The sequence below is a fragment of the Dendropsophus ebraccatus genome, chromosome 10 (assembly GCF_027789765.1).
Source record: "Dendropsophus ebraccatus isolate aDenEbr1 chromosome 10, aDenEbr1.pat, whole genome shotgun sequence".
Classification (NCBI taxonomy): Eukaryota; Metazoa; Chordata; class Amphibia; order Anura; family Hylidae; genus Dendropsophus; species Dendropsophus ebraccatus.
This window is the reverse complement of record NC_091463.1, coordinates 80,639,720-80,652,694: the sequence shown is the minus strand read 5'-3', so window position 1 is coordinate 80,652,694 and position 12,975 is coordinate 80,639,720. Positions and strand designations below refer to the sequence as shown.

The following is a 12,975-nucleotide window of genomic DNA, read 5'->3' as shown; positions in this document are numbered from 1 at the left end:
CGGGAAGATCCGCTGGCCTCCCGAAGAAGACGTCACTGCTGACGATCGGAGACCGTGGTCGGCACGTGACAGGTATGTATAGCGCACCACACTTCCGGGTACACGGGTGGGGGTGGTGGGACACGGGGAAGGGGGCCATTCACAGACATAACATACATTACAAAGTTGTATAACTTTGTAATGTGTGTTATTCTGTGAATAATTTTTTATCGCCGGACAACCCCTTTAAGGTCATGGAGTGGCCCAGCCAGTCGCCAGACCTCAATCCGATCGAAAATCTATGGAGGGAGCTGAAGGTCAGAGTTGCCAAGCGACAGCCCACCAACCCTCATGATTTAGAGAGAATCTGCAAAGAAGAGTGGACCAAGATTCCCCCTGGTGTGTGCGCTAAACTTGTGGTTAACTACAACAAACGTCTCACCGCTGTGCTTGCAAACAAAGGCTTTGCCACTACGTATTGAGTGTGTTTGGCAAGAGGGATCAAATACTTATTTTCCTCATTGAAATACAAATTAATTAAAATATATTCTTTAAAATTATATTCTGGATTTTTTTCTTGATATTCTGTCTCTCCATGTTAGAATATATCTACCATTAAAAGTGCTGAAGGATAGTGTCTTTATTAGTGGGCAAACAAAGAAAATCAGCAAGGGATCAAATACTTCTTGGACTCACTGTATATATATATATATTTATATATATATATACACACACACATAACACTGCCATTATATTCCATAATAAAAATAATAAAAATTTACTAGCTGTTAAATAACATAAAAAAAATTAAAATGTGTACACACATATACACGCACACATCTAACATCTATGAATCCACATACATCTATATACTCACACATACATCTATATACTCACACATACATCTATATACTCACACATACATCTATATACTCACACATACATCTATATACTCACACATACATCTATATACTCACACATACATCTATATACTCACACACACATCTATATACTCACACATACATCTATTCATAAGACTCATATTACATTACATTCCATAATTATAATAACCATGTTTATTAGCAGTATTATTATTATTATACATGTCTCCAGCTATAGCTGACAGCCGCTCCACCATACTAGCTGCATGCTGGGAGATGTAGTTTTGCACTAATCAATCCCCCTGGTCTCATCCACTGTTGCCGCTCCTCTCCTCCCGTCCTCTTTATGGTCGGTCCTTCCTCTCTCTCCTCCGGTCCTCCTTCGCCTCTATGGTGGCTGCTGACGCGGCAGGCGCTGATTGGCTCAGCTGTTTTCTGGCGTCGCAGCCTGGCAGAGACCTGAGACAGAGACATGTGACCCGGAAACTGAGTTTAGACAGCAAGAGACATTCTTGGAACGACAGAGAGAGGAAAAACAAGGAGCCGAGACAAGTGAGCTGGAAGACGGCAGCGACGAGAGAGACAGCCCCGTGCCCCGTCACCGAGGGGCTCATTCACACCAGGCTACACTCACTGAGAAGATGGAACCCGGCTGTCCCTAGACATGCAGCAGGGGGCTGACAGGCACTGAGGTAATGTGGGGGCCATGGATCACGTGACACGAGGGGCAGCTGGGTAAACATTGGGGGGGGGAGGCATGTGCTGGTAACCGTGGTTGCCATGACTACGTCCATCCTATGAGTTTACTATAAACTCCAATTCAGTTATATGTCCACCAGGTGTTTATAAATAAAGTTTATTGGAACTAACACAATTTTTATGGAGAGAAGCGTCTCCAGAGATCTCTGATAGCACTTACCTCATCAGGGAACACCTATTGGCTTCAATACGAAAAGCGGCGTGTACGTACACGTGTGTGAACAGGACCGGCGTCGTGGTTTGGTGTGTGATGTATATTGTGGTTGTGGTTTGGCATACGGCGCCTAATGTGAACTGTGTCCGCAGTCAGGGGGGGGACTAGTAGAATTGACAGAGGAACTGTTGCAAAACTACAACTCCCAGCATGCCCGGACAGTCAACAACTGTCCGGGCATGCTGGGAGTTGTAGTTTTGCAACAGCAGGAGAGATGCTATCGATTTAGGGTACGTTCACACTTACCGGATCCGCAGCTGCTTTTCTGCAGCGGATCTGCAGCAGATTTCATTTAAATAACTGAACAAGGCATCAAATCTGCATCATCAAATCTGCTGCGGATCCTGTAGGTGTGAACGCACCCTTAAAGGGATCAGAGTTATTCTTCATATAAACAGCAGCGTTTTTTTACGTGTCAAGTTCCCTTTAAATCCTCTAAAATCCCCTTGTACAGCACTTCCCTATAAAATGGGAATAAAAAGTGATACCCAGCTCGTGTGTCGGTCAGTCACGTCTCAGCTGAGATAGAAGAGAGCTGTATGATACACGGCCATATTTATCAGGACCTTAGAGTGAGTGTCGCCGCATTCAGGGGGGCACAGGACTCCTTGTTGTCATGAATCGTGTTGAGCGGAACGTTTGGGTTCCACAACGTTCCGGCGTTTGCGGCTGCAGACTGCCGCTTGGTATCAGGGCGATTTCCAGCCATACAGTGAAATTTCCTTCATCTGCCATCTAATAATCCAGGAAACCTGATAATCCACCACCGGTCTCCAGTGGGGAGCCGCAGGCTAGTGTGGAATTTCACAAGGGCTGAAGTAGAAGCCGGAGCAGAGGAATTCCCTCCGGTTACAGAATAAGGGCGTATTCACACACTGCAGGGATTTCTCAGATGAGTGGGGCAGATGCGAACGTTCTTTTATTATTGTTATTGGATGTAGTTATCAATGACCATCTGATATAGAGTTATCTGTAATTGACACCTGTCAGGGTTTAGTGATGCCAAATTTAAAGGAGAAGTCCGGCCAGACACTTTTTTTTTTTTTTTTCAGCAAGTGCTGGGGAGGATAAAAGAAATAATGTGTTCTTACCTCCCCCGATCCAGCGCTGGTGGTTGAATACTGCCGATCTGATCCCTGGTCTGAGCGAGGTTGTGAAGTGTCGGGTCGGCTCAGCCAGTCAGTGTCCAAGGCTGGACCCCACTGCAGCTGCTGACTGGTTGAGTCACACATAATGACCTGGGTCCCCGCTGAGACCAAAAAAGTGACCAGGGATCGGATGTATTCGTATACTCGAAATCGTATCGGCAGCATATGTAGTCTGTTAATGGGAATGTACCAATTTGCTACCTAAATTTTTTTATTTTTTACGTAACCTGGTTGGCACCAGAACATAGATCTCAGTGGCCCTGTCCATTTTTCAAATCGCGGCCCACTTCCCGCCATCCACTCTGGTTTTGTGACATGCAAATAGGGCTGCTCTAGGCGCTGGAGGAGGACTGAGCGCCCCAGTGTACCAATATTCCCTTCCCTGGGTGACGCAGACAGACTTGATTCTGAAGCCTCCAGTGCATAAAGCAGCCTGATTTGCATGTCGCGGATGGTGGGAACTGGACAGCGGTTTGAAAAAAAAATGAACTGTGCCCCCAGGTTCTACGCACTGGTGCTGACCAGGTGATGTTAAAAAAAAAAAAAAAATTGGCGAAGTTTTACATATAGGCTGTCAAGGTCTAATGGGTGGGATGCCAACACCCTGCACCCCTGTTGAAAAGCTTTTTGGCAGATACACAGTGATCAAGTCTTCAAGCAGATGGCGCCATTCATTGTGTAGTGGTGGCATAAGGTTACTGCAACCCAGCCTTCTTTAAATAAGTCCGTCTAAAAATTTTTTTTAAAGTATTGTATTGCTGAAGAGGATGATGGCGGAGGGATGCCCAGTGTCCCTCTGCCATCATCCTCTCCAGCAGCCACAGCTGCACAGCTCTGGGAGTCAGGTTGTGACATCACCATCTTATCCAGGAAGTGAAGCCTTGATGCAGTAGTAAGTGCAGGGAAAAAGCACTTTATAAGCATTTCTCGTAATAAGTGTATAATGGTGATTTGTATAACTTTTAGGGGGCAATACAAAACCTTATTAAGAATTTTTGCCGGACTTCTTTAATTTAGACATGGCTCTGCCGATCAGCTGATCCCTGTAGAAGTTGCAGAAAATGCAACTTAAATTGCTTTAAACTTGGATTGAAACGAGATGTGTTTTCTGTATTCCAGGCTTCTGGTGCATGAAGTAACAATGGCTTCCATGGCTGGATAGAGTACCTGCTACTATGGAGATGCCTGCAGTCTTGGAAAGTGCTAATCTTCCCTCTGAGGGGTCACACAACCAAGAGGAACATACCGAGGTGGAGGACAATGGGGACTCTTTTTGCACACAGGAAGGAGATGAGCAATGTCCCAGACAAAACACTAAACAAGATGATGGCACAGATGACGTGGGCGAGGCACCCACTCCGAAAGACGCTACAGACGATTTAGGAAATACAGATACTACTCTAGAGAACACGAGGGTGGAACTGAACGTGGAAAGTTCTTTAAGTTCCTCGGGTAGTGCCCAAGAACAGACCAAGGAGTTGTCTTCCAATGCCTCATTGCCAGTTAACCCAGATTTGGAGGCCTTGCCTCACAGGACCGAACCGGCTTCTCCCAGCCCGGATATTAGAGATGAAGCAAAGGCCGATGGTGTTGAGGGCACACCATCCACCGAAAGAGTGGACCAAGAGAGTGATACCAAGGGGGTCCCAGAGGAGGATAATGGTCGCAGTAAACAGGGGCCGAAGAGGGTCACATTTCCTTGTGACGATGACATTGTTTCTGGTGCTCTAGAACCCAAAGACCCTTGGAGACATGGTGAGGATTGTGATCCCTTACATATTACTCTTTATAGTAAAGGGGGTTTCCAAGATTTTTTGTTTGTTTATTGATGATCCCTGCCGATCAGCTGCAGATCCACATACACAGGAGCATTTTCCTTTGCTGCAGGAGGTAGTCGGCTTCCCTGCACCTCTTGTTTCTGGACAAACCAGATTTGGACTGGAAAGACGATCTAGTCTGATTCTGGTTTCAAATAACATCTCCTCCAGTAGACACTAGGTTACTGCCAGTGGACTCTTCCAGTTTCAACTAGGTTGATCGGAATGTCATTGGTATGTAATGTAGATGATGCACCTCTGATGTAGCCCAAGAATAAAGAAACAGAATGAGATTGGTTATACGCTATTGGTTTTCTTGTGGCATATCAGAATTTCCAAATTCTCCAAGATTTTTTTTCTTCACCGCTTAGCTGCTGATGCACTAACCTTACAGATTAACCACATTATAACATTCTCATCAACAATAGTCATTAAAGGGGTATTCCGCTCAAATTAAACGTTTAATATGTTGCTTCCCTTGGGGAAAGCATAAGAGACAGGCTATTCTTACCTTTCTGCACTCTCCTGGTGTCCTCCTGCATCATCTTCAGGTCTCCGGCTGAAAGATTCTGCTTTCACTTCTGAGACGGACTCGTTGCTGCAGTGACAGCCAACTCAGCCAATCACTGAATGAGATGGGACAGCGCATCATCCAATGATTGGCTGAGCGAGAAGAGTCCTTTTTAGAAGTGGAGACGGGATCCTTCAGCTGGGGACCAAAGATAACTTAGGTGAATACAGAGGGAGTGCGGAGAGGTAACAATAGGCTGTTTATGTTCTCCCCAAGGGCAGCAACATATTAAAAATTTAATATACAGGGAGAGGTGGGTGGCACCATCCAATCTCCAGCAGCTGGAACCAGGACCACAAGCAGGTAGCTATGACCAACGAGACCGCTATATCCGGCGGTGCTCCACTTAAACTGGAATTTAATGTAAGTGGAATAAGAAAATAGAAGCAGGCACTCACCAGCGATCTGTGTCTTCAGGTCGATTTTTTAGAGGTTCACTTCATCTGTGCAGGAAGGGGGAGGGTTTCACACGATGACGCGCTTCTTCCGGTCTACGGATAAACCTCCAATAAATCCACCCGAAGACACATCGCTGGTGAGTGCCCGCTTCTATTTTCTTATTCCACTTATATTAAAAATTTACTTTGAGTGTAATACCCCTTTAACTAGTATAGAGGAGATCACATACATTGCAATTATCCAGTAACACGCCTGACTAAAGATGAACAAATTTACAGTTCAGGGTTGAAGCTAGAAGCTTAGTATTTGAATACCAGGCTGGAGAATAATGATGCTGCCCTAGGGTGAGTGCCTACATTGGTGCAGTAAAGGGTCCTGTTCGCTGGCGGACCGTGGTACCCCGTGAGCTCTGACAGTACATGCAACTATTGGAAATCACTTAAGACTTGTACCAGTCACAAGTGGCGGCATGTAAACACAGGCCGGCAGAGCTGGCTGCTTCTGCTCCTATACGATTACATTGATCTGTAACCAGATCTGACCCCTTTCTGGACTGATTAATTATAAATCAGACCGAGCTCTTATTAGTTATTTATTAACCACCCGACGGCTTTATTGTAATGCGTCCTCTTTTCGGAATGACACTCCTGGAATTTTTATCATGAATTCCTGGGCCGAGGATTGTTGTCTAAATGTTAATTTTAATCCCATTAAACAGTCGGATTCATTCCCCCCCCCCCTTTTTTTTTCCCCGGCATTGCTTCTACTGTGTTTTCTCAAGGGTGACAAAATGAAGTGCCTGGGAAATACCAGAGTCAGCAGGTTCCCGAAGTCATACACATATTCTTAATGGAGGGCTGCACTGTCAGCAGTCAGTATGAGGCAGGCAATACGTGGACATTGCACTTCACATAACGTTATGCAATGGTGCCTACCATTGTCTTACAGCCGTCGGTGCATTGTCTGGGTGACAATCGCAGGGACTTTGTGACTTTTCCAGTGTGTGTTTCTGGCACCATAACCAGAGCAATGCTATCAGGTAGGGTTGTGTTTAGTCTGTGACCGTCTATCTCCTGCCTCTCTTATTCCTGGTCATAGCCAAACCAAGTAGATCTGTGGGTGAGCTGATCAAACAGTACAGGTAAATGTCTATTGGTTTAGCATAAAACCACATCCCTGTCATAATAGAGAAGGTGCAAAAACCTGTTGGGAGAGGAGAGTAGAATGTGAGGTGCACCACACAATGCTTTTAAAGTGTTACTGTCATTAAGAAAAACTTTTGACATGTTAAAAGTTTTGTTTGGTGTGTGTGTTACTACTGAGACCCCCACCCATCTGTAGAGGCATGTGATAGTGCGCTTAATTTTCCAGCTGTCCATGATGAAAACTTCTGGTATGTCCCTGTGACATGTCAAAAGCTTCTCTTTATGATACTGCCAGTTTAAAGCTTTTCGGTCACCTTAAAGGGGTTATCCAGTGCTACAAAAACATGGCCACTTTCTTTCAGAGACAACACGACTCTTGTCTCCAGTTCAGGTGCAGTTTGCAATTAAGCTCCATTCACTTCAAAGAAACTGAGCAGCAAAACCCCACCCAAACTGGAGACAAGAGCGGGACTGTCTCTGGAAGAAAGTGGCCATGTTTTTGTAGCGCTGGATAACCCCTTTAAGGGTTGCTTTACGCATACCGGACTCACAGCGGATTTTAGCTGCGAGTTTGCAGCGAAATCCGCTGCCGATCCTGGTAGTGTCCCGGCCCAGAGCATACATTACCTGCTCGATGCCGCGGCTGTGGGAGCTTCCCTGCAGCCGTGGCACTGAGCAGGTAATGTATGCTTCGGTCCGGGGCTGCGGACAGCGGGATGTGGGAGTTAAAGGGGCCGGGTCCCATATCCACAGTGGAATGAAAATTCCGCTGCGGATATGTAACCCCCATAGACCTTCACACTACATGGATTCGCTGCAAACTCGCAGCGTGAAATCCGCTGCGGATCCACTACGTGTGAAGGCACCCTGAAGGGAATCTGTCAGGTCAGTAGGCAGATAGGAGATAAAACAAGGGATGCTTTTGTCTTTGCTGATGGCCTTTTGCAAAGTTATAAAATTACATTTTCCTTGGAATCTAAAATGCCACACCTGTCTGCAGCTCTACCTGGTAGGGACCTGATAGATCCCCTTTAAGGGTACAAACACACAGGCTGGATCCGCAGTGGATTTTTCGCTGCAACATTCACTGCAGATCCCTTGCCTGTTAGTTTCTATACTCACATACTCACAGCGGGACTGACATCCTATTCCTAGTATGTAAGTGACAGCCCTGTTAACCCCCCACCGCCTGCAGCATACATTACCTGCTTTGGCTTGCTTCGGGGGCTCCTGGCGTCTGCGGATCCAGCCTGTGTGTTTGTACCCTAAACAAAAAACAAAAACCTACGACATGTCAAAGTCATCAGAAGTTTTGGTTAGATAAAGCCGGGAGAAGCATTTAGCTGTGCGCTTCATTCGACAACTCTCTTCTCTATCCCTTTTATTGCAGGAGGCAGATCCTATAATAAGTTTATAGAGCCTGGCCCCTGCCGAGAGATATGGGACACACAGAACCCAACTGAACGATTTTTCCAGGGAAAAAAACCCAGACCCTCAACCAATCAAAACATTTGACAAGTCAAAAAGTTTTTAAAGTGACAGTAACACTTTAAGGGGTTGCCTACGTTGGACGGTTCCTTTTTTTAAATTAAACCTGTGTTTTAGTAATCTGGTTTTCTGCGTCTGGGATCCCTGGAGATTCCATGGGCATCACAGCAATTACACTGATCCTACGCGTTTGGTCCCCAGAGGGGCACAGGACCCCTGCACTTTTAATTGGTGCGAGTTCCATTAGTCAGACTCCACCATAGATGTAGGGCTACTATTGGTGGGAAACCCCCTGTTATATAGATGAGGGTCCTGATCGGGCAGCGTACGATTTTCTCGGGTACCACATGTAGTATTGGAGTGCTACATGTAGTATTCCCTGGAGTGCTACATTTGTGCATATAGCAGGTGGATTTGATGGGTGATGAGATGCGGCAGACCTCATCGTAGCTCTGTGATTTACAGTGTGTAGGCTGAGAGAGAATTCATGAGTCATCTGATACCGTGATGTCCAAAAAGTGCCGCCACAGCTGAGTCAGTGTACAGGGGAGAGAGATGTCATAGAGGAAAATGAGCAGAACGCTCGATGGAATCAATGGGTTATATAGGAACTACAGGTCTGAACAGAGAATCTTATGTCTTGTATGTTGTTGTAGAGCAGAGCGCGTGCAGTGTCCCATAGACAGACCCAGGATCCTGCAAGGGGTGATCTCCAGTAGTCATTGTGAAATAAAGGGGATCACATCCATAGGATCGCAGGTGGTACCAACAGTCATCTTGGTTGTTGAGTGAGATTTGCGTGGTCATTCAGAAGTAAGGCCTCAACAGAGTTTGGAGGCTCCTTAAAGGGGTACTACGGTATTATTTCAAATCAACTGGTTTCAGAAATGTGTACAAATTTGTACTTTACTTCTATTTAAAAATCCCAATCCCACCACTTCCTGCAGGACATACAGCAGCTGATAAGTATGGAAAGACTTGAGCTTTTTAAATAGAAATAATTTGCAAATCTATATAACTTTATGAAACCAGTTGATTTAAAAGAAAAGATTTTCACTGGAGTACCCCTTAATCTGATGTAAGCTGAACTGCAGTATATAAATATGCAGTATATATGTTTGTGTATATATATATATATATATATATATATATATATATATATATATATATATAATCTTTTCAGTAGTTTCCCTTATGATAGGTGTCGTTACTTACCGGCTCAGAAAGTGATGTTTATAGCTTGTTGTCTAAGGCTGCGACCTATATTTCGGATTCAGTTTGCTGGTCGCACATGCTCAGTTGCAGCACTAGGTGTTATAGGTGGCGACCTGTGTGTATATGAAATAGCAGATGATGAGAAGTAGGAACAAATGTGAGCGACTCCGTATTGAGGGAGAGCAATATGTCAGACTGAAAATAAAACAACATTTCCTGCAGGACATACAGCAGCTGATAAGTATGGGAAGACTTGAGATTTTTTAATAGAAGAAAATTACAAATCTACATAACTTTCTGACACCAGGAGATTTGAAAGAAAAAGATTTTTGCTGGAGGGGTTGACCAGGGAGCAGAAAACAGCTGAAGCCTGTCTGGGATTGCAGCTCTTTCCTATCTAGTTCAACAGATCAGAGCTGCAATACCTGATACAGACCATAGACAAGCGTGGCGCTGTTTCTAGCGGTGCATGCGGTGTTCTTATATTAGTGCATGCGGTATATGTTTCTACCAGCGCAGCACTGTATTGATTTATATACTTCCTTTGTGACATAACTACTACTCCCAGCTGAAGTCTGAGGACGTGCTGAGAGTTCTCTCTCTATACTGACATCCATCTATACTGTGCAGCTGCTGGAGGGACATCACAGGAAGCAGGGGATCATCTCTTCGCTCTGTATCAAGGTCACATTTAATGAGTTTCTTGCTATGAAAAGGAAATAAAACAAGAAGGTATTTACACAAGAAGGTACACAGTGATAACCTGCAATGTCCGCACCATACACTGTGTGAATAAACATTGTACTACAAGACTGTGCTAATACACGCAGCGTCTGACAGGGTACAGGTACAAGACTCTGTCACACTCTCTCTGTCACACTCTCTTCACTGTCTCACTAAAGGTGCAAATTATATATGTTTACCTTATAATGGAAACATATGGAGATCTGAGCGCTGGGACCCCGAGCAGTCACAAGGACAGGGATTCAGGTCTCTGTTCTCGTGATCACCAGGGCTTCCAGCCATCATACAGTCCTCTATCCCATAGACAGGGTAGAATTGTGTTTTGTGGCACAATTCCTTTAATCCTAAATAATTAAAATCTGGCTTATTGTTACTGAACCCAATGACAAAAGTGGGTACTCTAGTGGAAAAAAAAAATCAACTGGTGTCAGAAAGCTATATAGATTTGTCATGTACTTCTACTTAAAAATCTCAATCCGTCTAGTACTTATCAGCTGCTGAATGTCTTGCAGGAAGTGGTGTATTCTTTCCAGTCTGACACAGTGCTCTCTGCTGACACCTCTGTCCATGTCAGGGACTGTCCAGAGCAACAGAGTCTTCCTATGGGGATTTTCTGCTACTCAGACAGAGGTGGCAGCTGAGAGCACTGTGTCAGACTAAAAAGTATACCACTTCCTGCAGGACATACAGCAACTGATAAGTACTGGAAGACTGGAGATTTTTAAACAGAAGTAAATTACAAATCTATATAACTTACTAAAACCAGTTCATTTAACCCCTAGACGACCCAGTACGCGAGGGGAGTCCAGATAGGGGCCACACTCTAAACCGCTGCGGTCCTGGGTGCAATATGTAGCCCAGGACCGCGGCTATTAGCAGGCACAGTCCGATCGCCATGCCTGAAAAGTTGACAGCTGCATCTGAAAACTAGCTGTCCGCCTTCCCTGGCGTCTAGTGGTAGGCATCGCCCCCAAACAAAGTAAAATTAGTGGCGCAAAAAATAAGAGCTCATGTGGGTTTCTAAATGCAACTGCTATGGCCTTTTAATCACGAGGAGGAAAAAACAAAAATGCAAAAATTTAAATTGGCTCGGTCCTCTAAGGGTTAAAGGGGTTGTCCAGCGAAAATCTTTTTCTTTCGAATCAACTGGTGTCAGAAAGTTATATAGATTTGTAATTTACTTCAATTAAAAAATCTCAAGTAATCCCATAGTTATCACCTGCTGTATGTCCTGCAGGAAATGGTTTATTTTCAGTCTAACACAGTGCTCTCTGCTGACATCTCTGGTCGAGGCAGGAACTGTCCAGAGCAGGAGAGGCTTTCTATGGGGATTCATAGAAAACCGAGACAGAGTTCCTGTCTTGGCCAGAGATGTCAGCAGAGAGCACTGTGTCAGACTGAAAATAAAACGCCACTTCCTGCAGTAAATATAGTATCTAATAAGTATGGGAAGACTTGAGAACTTTTAATAGAAATAAATTACAAATCTATATAACTTTCTGACACCAGTTGATTTGAAAGAAAAAGATTTTCACTGGACAACCCCTCTTAAATGATTTATTTTTTTTTTTTTTTGTCAGAGGACCCCTTTTAAAGGTGCCCGTACATCTTCAGCCTCTTGACCTCCTATATCCCCCATACATGCATGTTTTTTTGTTGAGGCAGAGGAGTGAGCTGCTGTCTGACACCTCTGGCGTCAGCTTTACCTTGAGAACAACTGTTGGCGGGGAGCGGGGCAGTATTGTAAAGGTGACTATAGGCAAGATTCACTGTTTTTCTCTTTTAAACTGATAGTCGTCCTTTTATATTTTCCCAGAAAACCATTTGTTCTATAAACAGGAAACATCGACATCTTATAACTACGGCAGAACTTTCTTCCAGAAATATGACACCCGGCCGAGATTAATGTATGTTCTGTGTTTGTTTTCAGCCCAGAATGTCACTGTGGAAGATGTCATCACGTCCTATACACAAGCCTGCCAGAAACTGAACTGCAAACAGATCCCGAAGCTTATCCGCCAGCTTCAGGTAAAGATGGCCGCACACATGTATAACATGCACAACTATATGAAGGGAGCCGGGAGTAAAGGTAGAAAATAAGGTATAATATGTCATGTAACATACATAGACTCTGTACCCATTGCCATCATGGCTTCTGGTACAACAAGAGATAGTACCAGTGTCCAGCTAACCCTGATGACTTATAATAGGGTCCATCAGGTTCTGGTCACATATCCTAGGAAAAAGCATCCTTATTAAAATCACACATGTATATTCCTGTGCTGCTCTCTGTACTACTCCACATCCTCTTCTGCCTCCATATCACTTTACAACAGCCAGAAAAAAGCTCCAGCTGCTGTAACTGAAAAGAATACCTGTATGAGAGGACCGGGAAGGCAGGGTACATGGTTGCTGACTGCCTCTGTATAGAAAGGTATATATGGGTGTAATAAAGGTGTAAAGGATGCTTTATTTTTTTTACCTTTATCAGGTAATTGGAGCCTGAGGATATATTTAAAGGCCCTATTACACCAAGCGATTATTGGCCGTATTTGGGCGATTATGGGTCGTTACGGCGGATTATTGCTTGGTGTATTAGCTAGTGTTAAAAGGCA

General features: G+C 44.5%; 2 protein-coding genes across 2 annotated transcripts in view; one reads left to right on the top strand and one right to left on the bottom strand.

Annotated features, from left to right (window-relative positions):
- The first annotated feature begins 1,743 nt into the window (after nt 1–1,743).
- PPP1R37 (protein phosphatase 1 regulatory subunit 37) overlaps nt 1,744–12,975 on the top strand; it is a 30,126-nt gene continuing 18,894 nt past the window's right edge. The window contains exons 1-3 of the mRNA XM_069943549.1: nt 1,744–1,862; nt 4,101–4,736; nt 12,291–12,388. Coding sequence (XP_069799650.1) covers nt 4,157–4,736; nt 12,291–12,388 — 678 coding nt within the window. The 5' untranslated portion in view covers nt 1,744–1,862; nt 4,101–4,156. The remainder of the gene's footprint in view (nt 1,863–4,100; nt 4,737–12,290; nt 12,389–12,975) is intronic.
- The window catches only part of RELB (RELB proto-oncogene, NF-kB subunit), a 69,897-nt gene continuing 67,167 nt past the window's right edge, over nt 10,246–12,975 (bottom strand). The window contains exon 11 of the mRNA XM_069943552.1: nt 10,246–10,322. Within this exon, the coding sequence (XP_069799653.1) occupies nt 10,261–10,322 (62 nt within the window). The 3' untranslated portion in view covers nt 10,246–10,260. The remainder of the gene's footprint in view (nt 10,323–12,975) is intronic.